Consider the following 19191-nt stretch of genomic DNA (forward strand, 5'->3'; position numbering starts at 1 on the left):
CGTCCTGTATTTCACCAAGATAAATCTGGTCACCCTAGCATTACTTTTCTGTGAATTTCACAGATGGTTAATTGTACACACCTGAAACGGTCCCAGGCCAAGCTCAAGAAAGTGGCGAGCATTTTCTCCAGTGTTCTCTGGCAGGAAGGCAAATACCATGTAGTGCATGCCAAACAGAGGAATCAGGAAAAGAGTAGACTTGGCCAGTCTCCTACAAGTATACATAAAGATCAGCATTATTTCAGATTAATAACAAACAATTAAATTACGTTTTGGAGGGGAATTTATCATGAGAGAGTAATGAGCAACTGTGATGGCTGTAAATAAAAGCAGCCTGAAAACAGTCTACTGTGATACTTGCATCTTGTGAATTTCAACAAGACAATAACGCACTACTTCAGTAGCATGTGTGCAGCTGATCCACACGTATTGTACAATTGTCTGTGAATCAAACATTGATACATCTTTGCTTTGAGTGTGCATTTCAGGCCTACATGAAGTGGTTGGTATCATTGCCACCCATTCCTCGAGACTTCAGCTTCTGCACAAGAATCCGGATCACATTTATGAAGATGAAGAAATTGATCTAGATTTTAAAAAAAGAAGCAAGAATGCGTCTCTGTATAAAAGATAAAGGAAAAAGCTCATATACTGTACACATCAACAGACTGTGTGTTAAAATAGATACTTGTATCCAAAAAGAAACAATCATGATGACTAGGGCAAAGAAAACATGTCATTTTGATATAATATGTCATTTTATTGTAGTGCACAATAATGGCACATGAAAAATACATTAATAATATATATTTAGAAAAATACTATTGCAACCAACAGCTTCCACTGTATTCCAGATGTGGCTTTTATGTATAAAATCAAATCAGCTGTGTTTTTCTGTGAATCATACCAGGAGAGATACTGTGATTGGTCCTTTGATAATCCACCAAAAGTAAGCAACTTCTGTGTCATCCCAGCACCTGCAATGATTATATGAGTACACCTGCATAGAATCTGCACTTTCGCAATAAGCGCAGTAATGTATGCAGCGCAAACCTATATAGTACTACAAATCAAATGAAGAAGCAAATCAAATCAAATCAGATGAGAAATGTAAAGTGTGTCTATACAAGCTTAGATCAATCTGGACTTACCCTCTGTTATCAAAAAAATTCCTTGCTAGAACCCAGATGATCAGTATTAGTGTTGGTAGACCTACAGGATGCAGACAGAATAATTCAATAAACAAAATGTCATCAAATTGTGAAACGTTTGTTACTCTGCTAAAACGTTATCAAGAATAGGTTTGATATCTTCTGTAAGAGCAATAATTTTGTGATTGAGATTTCCTGGGAAAATACCGGGATTTCCTATATATATATATATATTATTTAGAATATTAGAAATTTGATGCCTACAGGTGTCACCAATGGAACATAACACACAAGGCCACACTATCATGCAACTACACTATCTTTATTTTTTAACAAGCTGTGACAGTGACACAATAAGGCTGTATTTATTTAATTAAAATACAGTAAAAACAGTGATTTGTGAAATATTATTACTTTTCTATTTGAATGTAGTCAAATGTAATTTATTTCATTATGGCAATTTTCAGTGTCACATGATCCTTCAGAAATCATTCTAATGTGTGGATTTGGTGCTCAGTTATGATCAATTATTATTGGTGCTCGATTATTATCAATGCTTCTTATTATTATCAATGTTAAAAAGTTTTTGCTGCTTAATATTTTTGTGAAAACCATTATATATATTTTTTTTTTTTTCAGGATTCTTTGATGAATAGTGAGATGTCTTTGATGAATAGAATATTTGAAATAGAAATCTTTTGTAACATTATAAATGTCTTCACTGTCACTTTTGATCAATTTAATACAAATCCGAATGCAATGATACGATGTCCTACCTGCCTGTCAACATATGTATTTCCATACCTCCGCGCACCCTGCTCGCGCAGACATCATGTCATCAACGTGTTTCATGCTAGACAGACGTCACCGTAAGCACCACAACCGAAACAGCAGCTGCCTTTTACAGTTCCTCCTGAACCAAAACAATGAGCTAATGCTCCGTTCACGCCTTAACTACTGAAATTTGGAAGAGATGGTGTAACAAACTGGACTTGCAATTTAAGTAAACCAGTAGTCACTTAAAAGTTTAGGGTACTCACAAGGCATTAATGAATAAGGGGAAAAACTGAATCAACACTTGTAATCAGACAAAGATGGGCATAAGCAGGTTAACCAACAAAGTATATTGATAACTCAATAGTCAAATCAGAAAAAATAACACTTATCCGAGAGTCCTTGATCAAATAGTCCATGCTTGAGAAGTATTGTCCTTGTGTGTGAATCCTTAGTCCTTGAGCCCCAAAAAACGAATCAAAATGTCCAAGAAAAATGATAATAACCCTCCAAATGTGATGAAATAGCAAAAACACCCCCCAAAAACAAGTCTTCTCTTGAATCTTGATGGGTAATTAATCCATAAGCGACTTCAAAGGAGAAGGCTAAAAAAACACCAATCCGTTTGATTCAAACAGGATCAACTCACATGCCTTTCTCCTTCAACTTGCTTGGCCATTTCTATTAAAGAAGGCCTTCCTTCCCCAAGGTGCTCTCCTGTCAAAAAAAGTCAATTTTGCCAACAACAGGATGTTTCTCCACCAAACATAAAAGTCCCACATACAAAAAGACAGAGAAATTCAACTAGGGCCTGAAACCAATTAAATCATCCCTATACATATTTTACACATTATCTAACGTTCAATGTCTTCCTCACATTGGTAAAATAAAGTATATTTGTGTATTTCTCTTAGCCCTAATATAGTGTCTCTCAAAGGGAAAAGCTCAACCCATTTAGTAAAGTAGTCCACCACCACCAAAATAAAGATATTGCCCTTCTTACTTTTAGAGAACGGTCCCATGAGGTCAACGCCAAGCATATGACCTGGCTCATTCACCTCAGTCGATTGGAGGAAGCCCAACGGTTTTAAATTGGAAGGCTTGTATTGCTGACACACAACACACTCTTTAACATGTTGCCACACATCCTTTCTGACTTCAGGCCACCATGCCACCTCCAAGATTTTCAAAAGGGTCTTCATCTTCCCGAGATGAGCTCCTAAAGGATTGTTGTGAAAGTAGTCAATGAAAGTGAGGACAAGGGACTTTGGCACCACCAGCGTAAGGTATAACTCTGTATAACACGCCCTGTTGGATATCCCATCTTATCCGATCACTTTGTTCATTCTTCACTTCTACTTTACCCATCAATTCCTTTACCTGCTCGTCTTGGTCTTGAGCTTATGCTATCTCAGCCAGAGAGGATGGCAACTCAAAGTTCCATGAGAAGGTCCTCTTTGCTACACATGCAGCCACAATTGCTTGATCTTGGATAGACCTAGATAGGGCATCAGGTACTACGTTCATACTACCTTTCCTATACTGAACTTGGAATTGGAATCGTTGTAGCCTCAGTGTCCATCTGGTAAGTCTAGATGTTGTCTTTGGAGCGTTAAAGGCCCACGACAATGCTGCATGGTCAGTGTATACTACAAAGGGTACCCCCTCCAGGTAGTGATGCCATTTTTCTACTGCCCATACAACAGCTAGGCACTCTTTCTCCAAGGTTGAATAGTTTAGTTCTGCTCCCCTTAGACTTCTTGAGGCATAAGCGATAACAAATTCTTCATTATCAATATTTTGCACAAGTACTGCTCCAAGTCCGATGGCACTGGCATCGGTTTGTACTTGAAATGGATGAAGAAAATTTGGTTGGGCCAGCACAGGGGCTTGTTGCAGGGCTACTTTCAGACTCTCCACACTCTGCTGACATTCTTTGGTCCAAGCCCATGGAACGTTTTTTCGCTGCAAATGATACAAGGGGGCAGCAAGCTCAGCAAAATGAGAAATTAACTTGTGGTACCATCCTATCAGGCCTAAGAACCTCTGCAAGGAAAGAAGATCATGAGGTATGGGATAGTTGGTAATAGCAGATGTCTTTTCCGGATCCACTTCCACCCCTTTTCCTGAGACTACATGGCCCAAGAATTTTAGCTCGGTCTTGAGAAAATGGCATTTCTTCAAATTCAGGGTCAAGTTGGCCTTCTGGAGTCTACAAAAGACCGCTTCAAGATCCTGAAGATGCTGCTGTTTAGATGGAGAGTATACAATAATATCATCGATGTATACAAAACAGATGCTGCCTCTCAACCCCTCTAATACCCTCTCCATGAGACGTTGGAAAGAAGCTCCAGCATTTTTCAGACCAAAAGGCATTGTCAAAAAATTATATAGGCCAAAGGGGGTGATGAAAGCAGTCTTTTCCTGGCTACTCTTCTCCATCTCCACCTGCCAGTACCCTGATTTCAAATCCAGCGTGCTGAAATATTTTGCTCCATGCATGGATTCTAGAATATCATGGATGAGGGGCATAGGATAAGCATCTTGAGGCATTTTAGCATTTAAACGTCTGTAATCAACACAGAACCGGAGGCTTTGATCAGGTTTAGGCACAAGTACCACTGGGGATGCCCAAGGAGATTGTGAGGGCTCAATGATGCCATCTTGAAGCATCTTTTCAATCTCTTCCCGAATTATATCCTTCTTTAGAGGTGAGACTCGATAGGCTTTGCACCTAACTGGGAGGTCATCTGTGGTTATTATCTGGTGGGTGGTTAGGTTTGTCTTCCCCAGCTTGTTGGAACAGACAGAAGGCCATGCGTACAACAGCTGTTGTATTACCTGAGGATAGCTCTGTATCAGGTCATCCCTCAATAAAGATTCCACAACAGTTACTGACTCATGTACTCCAGACTCTAGGGGCAGTGCCATTAACACACTGATAACCTGTTCCTCCTGCTGGCTCCATAATTGTTCCCCAAGGGGCTGGCAGAGAAAAGGAAACACAGTCATCCGTCAATTGATACACAATTCATAACTATGTTCTCCCACATGTAAACGTACTCCAGTTTGACTTAAAAAATCCAGGCCTAATATAAGGGGAAAAGCAAGCTGCTGGTCTGCCATCACATAAGTGTCAACTGTCCACATCATTCCGTGCCACTCATAGGTAATATGGACTCGGCCTTCTGAGGTTTGGGCCTTCCCATCAGCTAGCATGAAAGTCCTGTTGAAATGTTTCCTCAATTGCTCACCTGGTTTAGCCAACACTTCCCACAGCTGTCTCTGCATTAAAGTGAATGTGGAGCCAGTGTCTAGGATAGCTTCCACTTGCTTGCCCCAAATTCCCAAAACCGCTCGAAGCAACGGAGGGGTGGTAGCCTGCACTAAAGCTAGATGTTGACTTGGTCCAGACAGGGGTTTGAAGACAATGACATGACGGGCGGTTGGATTCTTCTTCCCTTTTTCATTGGCTTTCATCTGATTTATTTTGGCCCAATAGTCTCTTTTGGAATTGAGGTCTCTTTCCACCAATGACCCAACCTTGACCAATTGCTCCACTGTATGCACAGCACCCCTTAGGCTTCCTGCTAGAGAAGGGTTACAGTTATTTAGGATTCTTCTCACCACTTCTTCCTCAGGAAGGTCAGTCTTCCACTTTAAGCATAATGCCCATAATGCAGCATAATAGTCATAAGCAAAATCTCTAATGCATTGATCGGGACCTTGAATCATAGCTTTAAGTTGTTCTTCTACCTCAGTGTGATAGTCAGTGGGAAGGAATGCTCCCAAGAAGGCTCTTTTAAACTCGTCCCTTATGGATCTTGTTTCTTTCTGCCAGCCAGGGGCGTAGTTTGTGGGGGGGTTAGGGGGGAGATAACCCCCCCAATATTTAAATCTATGCATTACAACCCCCCCAATATTTATACCATGATCACATGAAAAATATGCAGAATAAATTTTCAACCCCCCCAATGTTCAAACCAATCTAGTGCCAGCCACCAACTCCTGGCAGGTCCAGAGAGAACAGCATTAAGGGTGGCTACAAGTTTGGTGTCTGACAAGTGTCTGAGTGTCAAAAAATGTTCACATCACTCCACAAACTCCACTACATCACTGGTTTCTCTGGTTTCTCCAAAACTAGGGAATTTTAAATGAATTGGGGGTTTAGGGTAGGAAGCAGTTGGCATAGTTAAATGCATTCTCATGACACTCTCATGACACTTTTGTTTGCTGTGTGCGTTCATGTGTCAAGGAGGCGAGGCTTTGGAGATGCTCTGAAGGAAGGGTGGGATCTTATGCTTTTAAAACTAGCTTGCTATTGCTAGCCTCTCTGAAAATCGCCTAACCTACCTGTGATGTATTGAATGCTTACAATTTTTGCATTTGAGACAATAGAGATTGCGTAACTATAGAGCTGGGAATGTTGGGAAATGTTTGGGGGTGCGCGTTTGCGTAGATTGCAGAAATACAGAGTAAAGTTGTGGCTAAAAGACAGAAATGCAGTCTCACGTGTATTTTGAATAGATGCATCACACTACCATTAATAAAAGTATTATTATTTTTTTAAATCTTACTTCTTTAAAATACATAAAAAAATTGAATTGTTCCAAACTTTTGACCAGTAGGTGTAGTAATATTTAATCATATTATATAACAATATGTTCTCAAGTCTGCTATAGTACCCACTTACCCCAGCCAATAAGAATGTACCACCAGAAATACTTCTTCTGTGAGACAAAGGTTAGAGCTAGAAGAGTCTGTAGATACATCCCCTCTACCAGCAGCCAAAAATAGTTAGCCAGGATACTGAACTGGAAGAAAGCCACCACTGCCTTGCAAGAGGTCTGAAGAGGAAGATTGAAGAGGAGATTGTAAGTGTTCCGTCAAGATGTACTGTATATTCTTAGAATATATATCTTTCCACTGAAGATACAAGACCATAGAAATTTGCCACAGCATGTAGCAAATTTCAAGACCTCTGCATTGCAAATTAAAGTATGATATTATTGCAGTGCTCAGACATTTCAGCACAGCATAATGTTAGAGATGAGAATTAGGTAGTGCTAATAAGAAACAGCACAAATATCATCGCAGAGAAGGGGGGAAGAAGAAGAGTGTTAGCTATGAAGAAATGTTTTTTTTTTTATACTTCAAAGAAGGTGTTTCAGTTCTAGCAGAAGCAGATCTTGTAAAGTGTGCCTTAAAGGCACAGATGAGTTGGCTGATACTGACAGGGGCTAAAAAATGGATGCAAAAATGTGAAGTTAGTGTCGCTATGCTGACAGAAACTGGTGTAAAGCTTTGAAAGTTCTCTACTGTTCCAGATGAATGCTGCAGCATCATGCATTGTGACCTAAAATGTTCACTGACCGCAAGGCTGATGGGGAGAACATGAGCATTGACATGTTGAATAGCATGCATTAACTCATTATTTTGAATGACGTGTATAAAACAAAAACAAAAATTCTGCATGAGCCTGTGACAGTTGGCGAGTCTCACTGTTGACATGAAGCAGTGGTCCTCGTTCTCGTCGGCAAAGAGAACTGCATCTTTGATGAAGACTGCACTGGCTCGCAGGATGAAGGACGCGAACAGATTGATGTGAATGTAGTTTCTGGTGCAGTGGAACTTTCTGTTTTGAGCAGAGTAAAATTGATTCGCAGATTATTCAACAAATTGTCACAAAACTCTCACAGATTATAATTTCTACTGATCTTTGTGAGGTTACATGAGCTTAGTGAGGATTGTTGCAGTACCTGAAGGCTGTAAACACAAAGATGGCAGAGATGAGGGAAATCAGAGAGGTAGCGTAGCCCACAGTGTACACCTGCTTGAAAGTGGAGTAATATGTGGTCTGGAATAGAGGGGAAAAATAAAACATAAAAAGACAATTATACAATTATTTTTTAGAGAATAATGTATTTTCAGTTCGATTGGTGCACTTCAACCTTTCAACACTCTCCCACTGTACTAAATGTGACAATTTGATAATTAAATTTGAATAATTCTAAACATTTCATGAATCATGGATGGTATGAGGCAGGATGGAGAAAAGAACAAAAGAGTCTCACTATAAGGTCTGAAAAATGGATGTTATAATATATGTTATATTCAACCAATGATAGAGTGCAGCAAAATGCATTAAAAATGAATGATAAAATAATAAGATTTCTTCATTCAGTCGTTTGTTATTTACTGTTTGCCACAACCTCTGCCAAATGCAGCTGCCAAGCAAATATAAAGTCATGTTAAAAAAAGTATATATAAAAAGTCAAATTCGTTATTATTTTAAATTATTTAAACATGTTCATGGAAAAATGGAAACTTGTGAATAAATGTAATGCTCTATCAGAGGCCATTTTTATTCTTGCTACCAACCTGTGAACTGCACACAGAGGATTGAGGGATATCGTAGGCAGAAAAGGCCCAGCTAACATAGAACATTCTCATAACTTTGGCTAACGTTCTGGCAAGGTTCTCCCAAAGTTATGAGCAAACATTCATCCAGTAACATAAATAGAACCTTCGTTCAGAGTTATCTGGTCTTATTAAGCCTAATGTTCTCAAAACGTTAGCGAAAAAAAAAAAAAAAAAAAAAAAAAAATTCATGGAACTTTTTTCTTAAAAAAAACGTTTTAGTTTGATGTTCATCTAAAGTTTTTTAAATGTTACTACTTGTTTCAGAACATTCAGAGAACATTCAATAGTAACATTCCATTCCTATAATGTTTGCATAATGATACACATTTATATATTTGTTAAACATTTTTTTTAAAACTCGATGTTTTTAATGTTAAGAGCATTCATAAATACTGTAATACAGCTAAATATTCTTAGAACATAATTTTGTCAGCTGTGAGAATGCTAACAATGCTGTCTTCAAAATTCAAAAACAGATAAAGGCATCTTAACCGACAGGGTGATATGCAAACATTCCTACCTCTGCATCCTGCATTTTTTATTCTTGAGACAAAGCCAACATTAAAAGCAGGTCAGCTTGTTCTGGGATTACAGCATATGCAACTAACTATACTTCATGTGCATCTATAACCACATTGCTACTTCCCCTGATGCAGACACAGCTGAAAGACATTATGAGTTATTATAGAAATGTAGCACTCATGAGAGAGAGTTTTATGTTCTTGTCTGGCTGATTCAACTACTGTTAATTGGTTTGTTCACAACAGGAACACTCTCATCTATTTTATTCAAAGTATTGTCTCTATTATCATTACCAATTCACTGTGGTCTTCTGGCACAAACAAAAAGATAATATAAAGAAATTGTCTGGCAGAGGAGAAGATATTTATGCTCTGAGGTGAGTAGATCATTTTTAATTCGCTCCCATCAACTATTAACAAAACCAAAGTGATCTTTCAAGTTCTTAACCCAGAGAGTAAGAAAAGTGAGAGGTGTTTTCGAAAAAGTGGTAAAGAGCTCAACATGTGTGGCACGAGGTGAGTGGGTGTTTTCAATTCACTCTCTATGACATCTGCATAAATGCTTGAGTAACAGACTGTAGGCCTGACAGCAGAGCAGAGGAAGCTGTGACAGTACAAAGACCCTTTAGACAATGTTTTAAAAGCTAAGAAACTCTCACCATTATGCAAATACGAGGCGAAAAATCCAGTTCAGAATCTTGGAAACATAACAACGACCCTGCTTGCTTTTGTGCCAGTGAACACAAACTGAAATTAGGGTAAAAATAACTACATACTGTATATAACTATATTTGATGGAGACCTTAAACAAACCAAAACCCATGAGGCTCCATCTAATTTTGAACGTTTTGGAAAAAGATCACAGAGTTTTATTTCTACAAAAAAAAAAAGAAAGAGAGAGACAAGTACAAATACAGAATGGTTATGGGGAAGATTCTTTGAGGATGCTAACACTTAAAAATAAAAGTTGGTATAGAAATAATTTTCACTCAGAAATTGATAGTAGTTTTCACCTCAGTTTCCGGTTCCACATCCTCCAGAATCTGACAAGCATTCTCATAGGATGGGTAGATTTTCGTCCAGCCATTCTTGGTGCAATTCCTAAGTATTAAACCTGCATTAAAATAATGTTAAACATAATTATCAGCTTGCAACATTGTAAAGGCAACATCTTGATACATCATTTGGCAAAAAGAAACTGATAAAACTCCAAATACCAACAGCTGCTCATTACATTGCCTGTGTTAGACAGATACACCTAGTACTTTTCTGTGGAATTATTCACAAAAACAAAACAGATGTTTCATTTGTCCGAGATTTTTTCCTCACTATGAAATGTTCTATGAAGCTACTGTATAAACTCAACTCAAATAACATTAAATACCAGGATGACACTGTCTCTGCTACAGTAATCAACATGTCCTTCCTCTCTGTAGCATTTGACAATAAAGGGATTATGTTTTTATTAGTCTGCTTATACCTTTTGTTGTATTTCATGATGTGTAGATGTGTGGACTGAGAGCTCAGATAGATATATCAAACCAGTCAGGTTTATACAAAATTATTTTATCAGCTTGATAATGGGATCATTATTCAGCCGGAGCATGGGGTTTACTGTATGTCATATAGGTCACAGTAAAACAAGACTGTCTGACTGAATATCATCTCTGAAAAACAGCACTCTCTTTGACCGAAGCCCTTAAACCCAAATTGGTTAGGGAGCACTAGAATTTATTTGCTCACAAAAACAAATAGGGTTCAATGGTTCGATGCAAGCGGTTAATCAAAGACCTCTTTCTCTTGAGAACCTTGTGATTGCACATTACAGCTTATGGGTTCTAAAGCCCACTCAAACTCTAATACACTGTGTGCTGAGGGAGTAAATCATGTGCGCCAAAGACAAATGCTCTCTTCTGTTATATCATTTTTCGGTAGAAGACGGTCAATTTGAGCAAAATGGTCCATTTGAGCATTGAGCATTACTGAGAATCAGATGTTCCCTCTCTGATTGCAAAATAAACTAGCATGAGGAGTTCTTTTAGACTTTTGATTGGATTATCAACCAGTGTTCCCATTATTAAAACAGAACTTAGTAGTGAGGCAACCTGCCACTAGGAGACACATACTGTAAAAACCTGGTCAACCATATAAATCTGATTCCATTGAGTCCGTGTGAACAACGAGGTTATGTCATTGTTTAAGTTGTAGAAATGCCAGTCATCCATGATTCATTAATTCAGTGAGCGCAGAGAGGTTACTGAGAGAAGTGAAATAAAGTATTAGGCTGGTCATGCAATCTCAACTCATCAGCAAACACGAGGTGATTAATAACTTGTGAGCATAAAGGATTTTCAACATATTTTTCAAAATTGCTATTTATTTCTTTGCAAATAATACTTTTTTTAATGAGTGAGCAATTACTGAGTGCACCTTTAAATAACCCCAAAATGAATATTCTGTTATAATTTAATCATCTCCATGTATCATGCCAAGGTAAGATGGAAAAATGTCAAACAAATGCATTGCATGCAATATTGATTTGCTGTTGCCCAAAAGGTTAAATCAAACAATGCAGATCAAATTTGGACTCAGGGTACATTGAAAAAAAAATAAGACACATTGTAAGGAATAATCAGGAATAATCGAAACATATTTTTCAGAAAACATTTGACCTAAAACTTGCCTGCAAGTCATTTAATTAGTTGTTTTGCTAAGCATTCTAACTGTAAAGTTAATTAGTCAATACAGGTACAATATTTTTGACCGTACTGTTTTCGTACTTCCTACAAAATATTGTGTTGACCAACAATACATATATATTTTTAGAATTTGCAATTATTTATTTTGTGAACTATGCTTTCAAAAATCCTAAATTAAGGATATGACACTAATATGACATGGACCAACTGCCCAGTAAGACATTTCTCTCATTTTGAAGAAATAAACACTTCTAAACTATCTGTCATATAAGCATTCATGAGAAGGACGTTGCGACACATGACGTAAACACGTTGAAAAGTTTGAGCAAGAAGAAACGCAGATGAGCATCCCTCTCATGAACGCTTTCTTACACACAGTTATCGTTACGCTTCAGAAGACATTGATTCATCCACTGGGGTTGTATGGATTACTGTCACAATCGCTGTGTTTGGTTTTTCAAACATCAACCGACATTAAACCATTTAACATTCAATGGCATTATAGACTCACAGATAAAACCTTTGTTTGTATTTATCTGAAGAAAGAAAATCATATACACCACAGATGGCATGAGGGTGAGTAAAAGATGAGAGAATTTTATTATTTTTTGAATGAACTGTCCCTTTAAAAATGTTTGCAAGAAAAAAAAAGAAATGTTTCAAGAGGATTGATAGAAAAGATAGAAAATGTATGCATTTACATGATGTACTTCATTTAGACTAAGCCTCAGTTAACTCTGTAAGACTTGACATTACAGCTAACCTATGACCTTCTGTCTCCTCACCTACACTTATCTCGGCCATTCTGAAGGCCTGCTAAGTGGGTGGTTCAGTGCTAGCTTGCCAATGGGATTTCTTTCCACTCGCTGTTTCTAGCATTACCATAAAACAGTTCATCATGTGCTGCAAGTCTTTCTCCCAGAAGCCACAGTGGGGGAAGACGAGAGTAGTGAGGACCTGACCGCTGCTGCTTTCTGTGGTGGAGATGTCAGGCACTGGCCTAGGGGGATTGAAGAGATTGAACAACCAGCGCTAACAGCCCCTGCTATTACGCCTGCTTTAACCCTCTTTGATTTTTAATATTTTTATTATTTCCTTGGCACATTTTCAGCAAGATTTGGAGCAGAGCAAAGTAGATATCTTCAGGTCCATTGTGTACTTATGTATTCATAGAGGTGTGTGGGGGGATGGAAAACAGCATGATGCAGATAGCAGTTGTGTCATGAGTGTGTTGATTTTTCTTAGCCTCCACATTGATTTCTCAAAAGCCCTGGAGTAGTTTTTCTAGGTTCATGATTTTTGAATGTTTTTCAATGCCAATGTGTGTAACTTTATTTTTCAGTGCACCATAATAAATGGGAGATACACATTTTTTAAAGCCGAATGTATTTGTTTTTCTTTATGGTTTGGTTTAAACAAGAGGTGCACAGAAATGAAAATTCTGGGGCGAAAACCTAAAATTCTTGATGCACATGGCCGAAAACTGAAACCGAAAATGACTTTTTAAAAATATTTTTTAATTTCTTATTTTAAATGATTTTTTTCTTGTATAATTGAATTAATATTAGAGTTTTTGGTCCCACTTTATATTAAGTGGCTTTAAGTACTATGTAGTTACATGTACTTACATTGAAATTAATAATTTGATACAATGTACTTATTGTGTAACTACATGTTTTTACATTGTACTTACATTTAAAAAATTCCTGCATGTAATTACAGCTGTAATTAATGTATGTAATTACATTTGTAATTACACAGTTGACCCACCCCTTACACCTTAACCCTACCCAATCCACCTCACCTGTCCCTAACCTTACCCGTATCACACCTCAATAGCAGCAAAAGTGTTTTACAATACAACATGAACACAATAAGTACATTGTACTTATTTTTTGATGTAAGTACATAGTACTTAACGCCACTTAATATAAAGTGGGACCGAGTTTTTCATTAAAATCAATCAGATTTTGAAAGTACAAACTACAAGCCAATAAAATAAAATAACCACACTTGTATTTAAAGTAACACCAAAATTGGACAGATATAAAAACAATATTAAATATCAATATATTATTCTTCATTTAGTAGATGCAAAAGAATCAGATTTAACATTTATCTTTTGACCAATTATCAAAATAATGTCGAGTCCTACAAAGCTATTATAACCAGAGCATGTGAGCAGAGAGGGAAGCAGAGCAGTGAACGAGACTGTAGCATCATTTTACCGGTATTACCCTGCACAGCTATCCAGAAATCACAATATATTATTTTTTTAACTATTTATTTGTATGATACAGCTGCAAATAAGTATTTGAACACCTGTCTATCAGCTAGAATTCTGACCCTCAAAGACCTGTTAGTATGCCTTTAAAATGTCCACCTCCACTCCATTTATTATCCTAAATTAGATGCACCTGTTTGAGGTCGTTAGCTGCATAAAGACACCTGTCCACCCCATACAATCAGTAAGAATCCAACTACTAACATGGCCAAGACCAAAGAGCTGTCCAAAGACACTAGAGACAAAATTGTACACCTCCACAAGGCTGGAAAGGGCTATGGGGAAATTGCCAAGCAGCTTGGTGAAAAAAGGTCCACTGTTGGAGCAATCATTAGAAAATGGAAGAAGCTAAAGATGACTGTCAATCTCCCTCGGACTGGGGCTCCATGCAAGATCTCACCTTGTGGGGTCTCAATGATCCTAAGAAAGGTGAGAAATCAGCCCAGAACTACACGGGAGGAGCTGGTCAATGACCTGAAAAGAGCTGGGACCACCGTTTCCAAGGTTACTGTTGGTAATACACTAAGACGTCATGGTTTGAAATCATGCATGGCACGGAAGGTTCCCCTGCTTAAACCAGCACATGTCAAGGCCCGTCTTAAGTTTGCCAATGACCATTTGGATCATCCAGAGGAGTCATGGGAGAAAGTCATGTGGTCAGATGAGACCAAAATAGAACTTTTTGGTCATAATTCCACTAAACGTGTTTGGAGGAAGAAGAATGATGAGTACCATCCCAAGAACACCATCCCTACTGTGAAGCATGGGGGTGGTAGCATCATGCTTTGGGGGTGTTTTTCTGCACATGGGACAGGGCGACTGCACTGTATTAAGGAGAGGATGACCGGGGCCATGTATTGCGAGATTTTGGGGAACAACCTCCTTCCCTCAGTTAGAGCATTGAAGATGGGTCGAGGCTGGGTCTTCCAACATGACAATGACCCGAAGCACACAGCCAGGATAACCAAGGAGTGGCTCTGTAAGAAGCATATCAAGGTTCTGGCGTGGCCTAGCCAGTCTCCAGACCTAAACCCAATAGAGAATCTTTGGAGGGAGCTCAAACTCCGTGTTTCTCAGCGACAGCCCAGAAACCTGACTGATCTAGAGAAGATCTGTGTGGAGGAGTGGGCCAAAATCCCTCCTGCAGTGTGTGCAAACCTGGTGAAAAACTACAGGAAACGTTTGACCTCTGTAATTGCAAACAAAGGCTACTGTACCAAATATTAACATTGATTTTCTCAGGTGTTCAAATACTTATTTTTGCAGCTGTATCATACAAATAAATAGTTAAAAAATCATACATTGTGATTTCTGGATTTTTTTTTTTTAGATTATGTCTCTCACAGTGGACATGCACCTACGATGACAATTTCAGACCCCTCCATGATTTCCAAGTGGGAGAACTTGCAAAATAGCAGGGTGTTCAAATACTTATTTTCCTCACTGTATATATATATATATATATATATATATATATATATATATATATATATATATTATATATATATACATATACATACATATATATATATATATATATATATATATATATATCTCAAGCTGACTACCTGAAGACATTACTACAGCTACAGTAATGCTTTCAACTAGTCAGCTTGAGGTTCTTTTACATCTAAACTGGTTATCTCTGAAGCCTAGTAGTGAATGTTTTACGAGCAGTAGGATAACCATATTCTTCCGCAGTCACGCATAACTGAAGCACAACCAAAGCAATGTTCTTCCGCACAATGCATGCACAGAACTGAAATGTAAGGTAGTATAAACTGTTAGCGAGCAATAGCACATATTAGAATGCTAAATGCTAAGTCCTTAAGGAAAGCATCAAAGACATATTCTTTATCCAGTGTAGTTGAAGCTGTGTTCTAAATCCCAGCATAACTGAACACTGAACACTATCAAGTCTCCCACTTTTCTCATCTTCCTCAAAAACACAAAAAACAGTTCAGTGGTGGTCGTTATAAATATATTCTCTTTAGACATAAGCCAAAATGTTACTAAATATATTTTTTTCTGCTTTTTACAATTTCACCATAAACAAAAGCTAAGTTAACTATCATATGAATGTTTAATTTAGTTTACTTACTATAAAGACAACCTTAAAAATATCTTGAAGTTTCTTTGTTTCTTTTATTTTTATTTTCAATTGGGAGTGTTAATTATTTGCTTTTAGTCAAACTGAACAAAACAAGTTTAAACTAGAATCCCTGATTTTTAATTAGATTCATTTTCAATTAGAAAAAACATTTTGGACACTCAGAGAATATTCAGAAATAACATGTACATAACTTAATGGGAATGGTAGCAAAACATTCATAGAAAATAATTTTGTTAGCTTGTATCTATCTGTTTCTACATATGGCAAAAATATCTCCCACAACACAATTTTGAGATTACTGTTTTGACAAATATTTTATGTGTGTCATTACAGATGCAACAAAATTAGATTAAAAAAGTTAACTTTATTGTCCTCTGGGTAGCCATGCCCACCATGAAATCTTATTGATCTAAAATCCCTCTTCTCATAACTTACATTAAACATCAAATATCTTTAGATTGGTGGTGATTGTGTAACGTTTTATGTTCAGGATGGGGAAAAAACTGTCATCTTGTTATTGATTAGGACCTCTGGCATGAAACATAAGTTTTGAATTGTAACATGTAAAAGATTGGTACCAATTTCCTGTAGACAACACTTAAAGTCCATCATGAGTACAATTTGCTTGCTCACACGTTGCTGAACCCGTGAAAACAAATACACTCAGTGTCCCTAAGCAACTATTAACAGAGTTTATGATATCCGGATATTCAGAGCTCTAGCTATGAATTTATAGAGCACTCATGATGTTTCTCTGTGTATGTTTGCCTTGTCACTTTTATTGCCCTGGGTTGGTGTGTCAGTAAAGACAGTTTGTCGTGCTTGAGTGCATGCAAGAGACCAACCAAAGGGTATGATCTGGCATGAACAGTGCAAGCTTTTTGGCAGTGGTAAAAATGACATAGCTGTATATGTATTTGTCAGACATCTTAAGGTACTCATAATAATGCAAAGATAAAAAGCTCCAGCAATTCACCCAATCCTCAGCATTTTATTCAACCAATACATTCAGTCTTAAAAATTAAGCTTTGTTCATCTAAAAATGTGTTTCTCGTTGATATTTGATAACAGCCATAATAAAAAATAATAATAAAAAGGCTGCCTGGGATAAGAGTAGCTTACCATGATTGGTTGCAAACATCTGAGACACTTCGGAACAGGAGACATTGACTACCTGTCCAACTTCTGCTTTGTACCAGCACCAAACATTATCCCAGTTGGTATGACACCCTGAGATACACAAAAATAAATAAGTAATAAGCAGAACATTTTATCATTTTGCTAACAGTAAGGGAGTCATGTTGCAGTCAAAGGAAGTTGAAGAAGTGGATCCAATTTGCAGAAGAAGATAATCCAAAAGGTCAAAGTAAATTAAACAGCTAGCACATAGACAACAACTGACAACTCCAAAAACAAAAAGAGGGCACATATATACTGTACACAGGTAAAAACAAGCAATTAAACAAGACACAGGTGAACTAAACGGTAACTACAGCAACAAATGAGCACGTAAATCTCTAAACAGAAACTCGGGGGCATTTATACTACACAATTTTCAACTGAAACTGAAAACTTTTTATGCATTTTGGCTGTTCATTTACATGACAACAGTGTTTTGGGGGCCTGAAAACTTCTGAAAATGGGTTTCAAAGTGCAAGTTTTTTGAAAAGGACACCGTTATCATCTGTGTAAACCACAAAAACACGAATTTGTGAAAACAGTGACATCATGCACCTTAGTTGTTGTTAGTTGTGCATTAGAGGGGGGAGCTAGACTTCACGATCCACCCATGACTCTGCAGGGAGCAGCCTCTCCATAATTTTTGCTCATTCCCGCAGTTTTCGTGCTTACACTAAAAGCGTGCACACCATTGATCTATATAACTTCTTTAAACGCAAAGATCGCCAACGACCACAGATTATTGTTGTTCAACATTCACTGCACGTTAAAACATCACACTCTTACTTGATATAGACTAACTAAGTATTATTAAAAAGATTTAAGACTCCAGCTTCGATAATTGACCACTATTTATGATAAAACTTGGTTGCAGTGACATTCATTTCTTAATTTACTGCAAAAAATGTATCTGTAATTTTGAACAACACGCATTCATATTCAGTCACATCTCTTCCAGTTTATTTGTGTTCACATAGCTTCGCTGAACAGTGTTTATTAGGGCTTTTAGTCCAAGAGTGCTCATATCTGGAAATATTGATATATTTACACATGGTTACTGCATTGTTTTTTATAGACAGAATCATCCTTTCTAATAATTTTCCACTGATTTACACAATCTGATGAGCATTAGCGGCTTCCAGCGCTGTCTGCCTGTTTTCAATTCCGCGATCGCTGTTATGACTCAGAGGAAGATCATTCGCTGCACATTTGACACTCATTTAACACATTCATAACCCGCCCTGTCTCTTCCGATGATGAACTTCCATTACACTTCCACGGTCAGTTCCATTACTTCCGTACACAAGAAACCCAGAGAAATTTTTATATTTTGTCAAAAGAATTTGATGTAAGTTCATAAGAAAAGTTTTGTTTTGTTTTTCTATATAGGTGGATAAATATATATTGGGATCAAAGCGATGTGAATGGGAAAGCCATAATCCCAAAATAAAGGCTAATAGCTTCTGAATAAAAACAAAAGAATAATGAAGATTAGGTCTTATACCCAGCAGAGGTGTGGAAGGGTTCGAGTGAGAACAATGGAGCAGTTGAGTTCATCACACCAGACATAGACAATAGACTGCAAGCAAGCTTACAGGGGGCAAGAAATATTTTTATTAGCCTTCTCTAAAAACACACATGAAATAATCTTAGAAAATATTTCATAAAATTCATATTTTTAGAGATAACATCATCAGATAAATGATGATAACATCATTTAAAATGAAGCATGATCAGACTTGTGGTTTCAGGTTCAATATGTTTCTAAGTTGCTACACCACAATTAAAGTTACAAAACAAGATAAGCGAGTGATTTTCTCTTTGTATTTTGTTCTTTGATTAACATGACAAGGAGCAGCAGGTTTATTGGGCTGCTGTCACTTTAAGAACTAATGCACAGATCCAATATACTGTTGCACAACATGCATTTTCTCTCAGCTATTTATGTTCCAAAACTGACTGTATTTACCTGAATACTCGGCAAAATACAATTGGCATTTTGACAATTATGCTGATCGCGAGCTGTTTGAGAGGCGGTCTTATGAGA

General features: G+C 37.4%; 1 protein-coding gene across 1 annotated transcript in view; it reads right to left on the reverse strand.

Moving 5' to 3' along the window:
* The window catches only part of ghrhrb (growth hormone releasing hormone receptor b), a 44955-nt gene that overhangs the window by 9291 nt on the left and 16473 nt on the right, over nt 1-19191 (reverse strand). Inside the window, exons 3-11 of the mRNA XM_084128427.1 lie at nt 17088-17195; nt 9883-9983; nt 7685-7782; nt 7428-7560; nt 6619-6772; nt 1152-1212; nt 908-977; nt 495-586; nt 82-211 (exon numbers count right to left, since the gene is read on the reverse strand). Of these exons, the coding sequence (XP_083984553.1) occupies nt 82-211; nt 495-586; nt 908-977; nt 1152-1212; nt 6619-6772; nt 7428-7560; nt 7685-7782; nt 9883-9983; nt 17088-17195 (947 nt within the window). The remainder of the gene's footprint in view (nt 1-81; nt 212-494; nt 587-907; nt 978-1151; nt 1213-6618; nt 6773-7427; nt 7561-7684; nt 7783-9882; nt 9984-17087; nt 17196-19191) is intronic.

The sequence above is a fragment of the Abramis brama genome, assembly GCF_963993115.1.
Source record: "Abramis brama genome assembly, chromosome: 11".
Lineage (NCBI taxonomy): Eukaryota > Metazoa > Chordata > Actinopteri > Cypriniformes > Leuciscidae > Abramis > Abramis brama.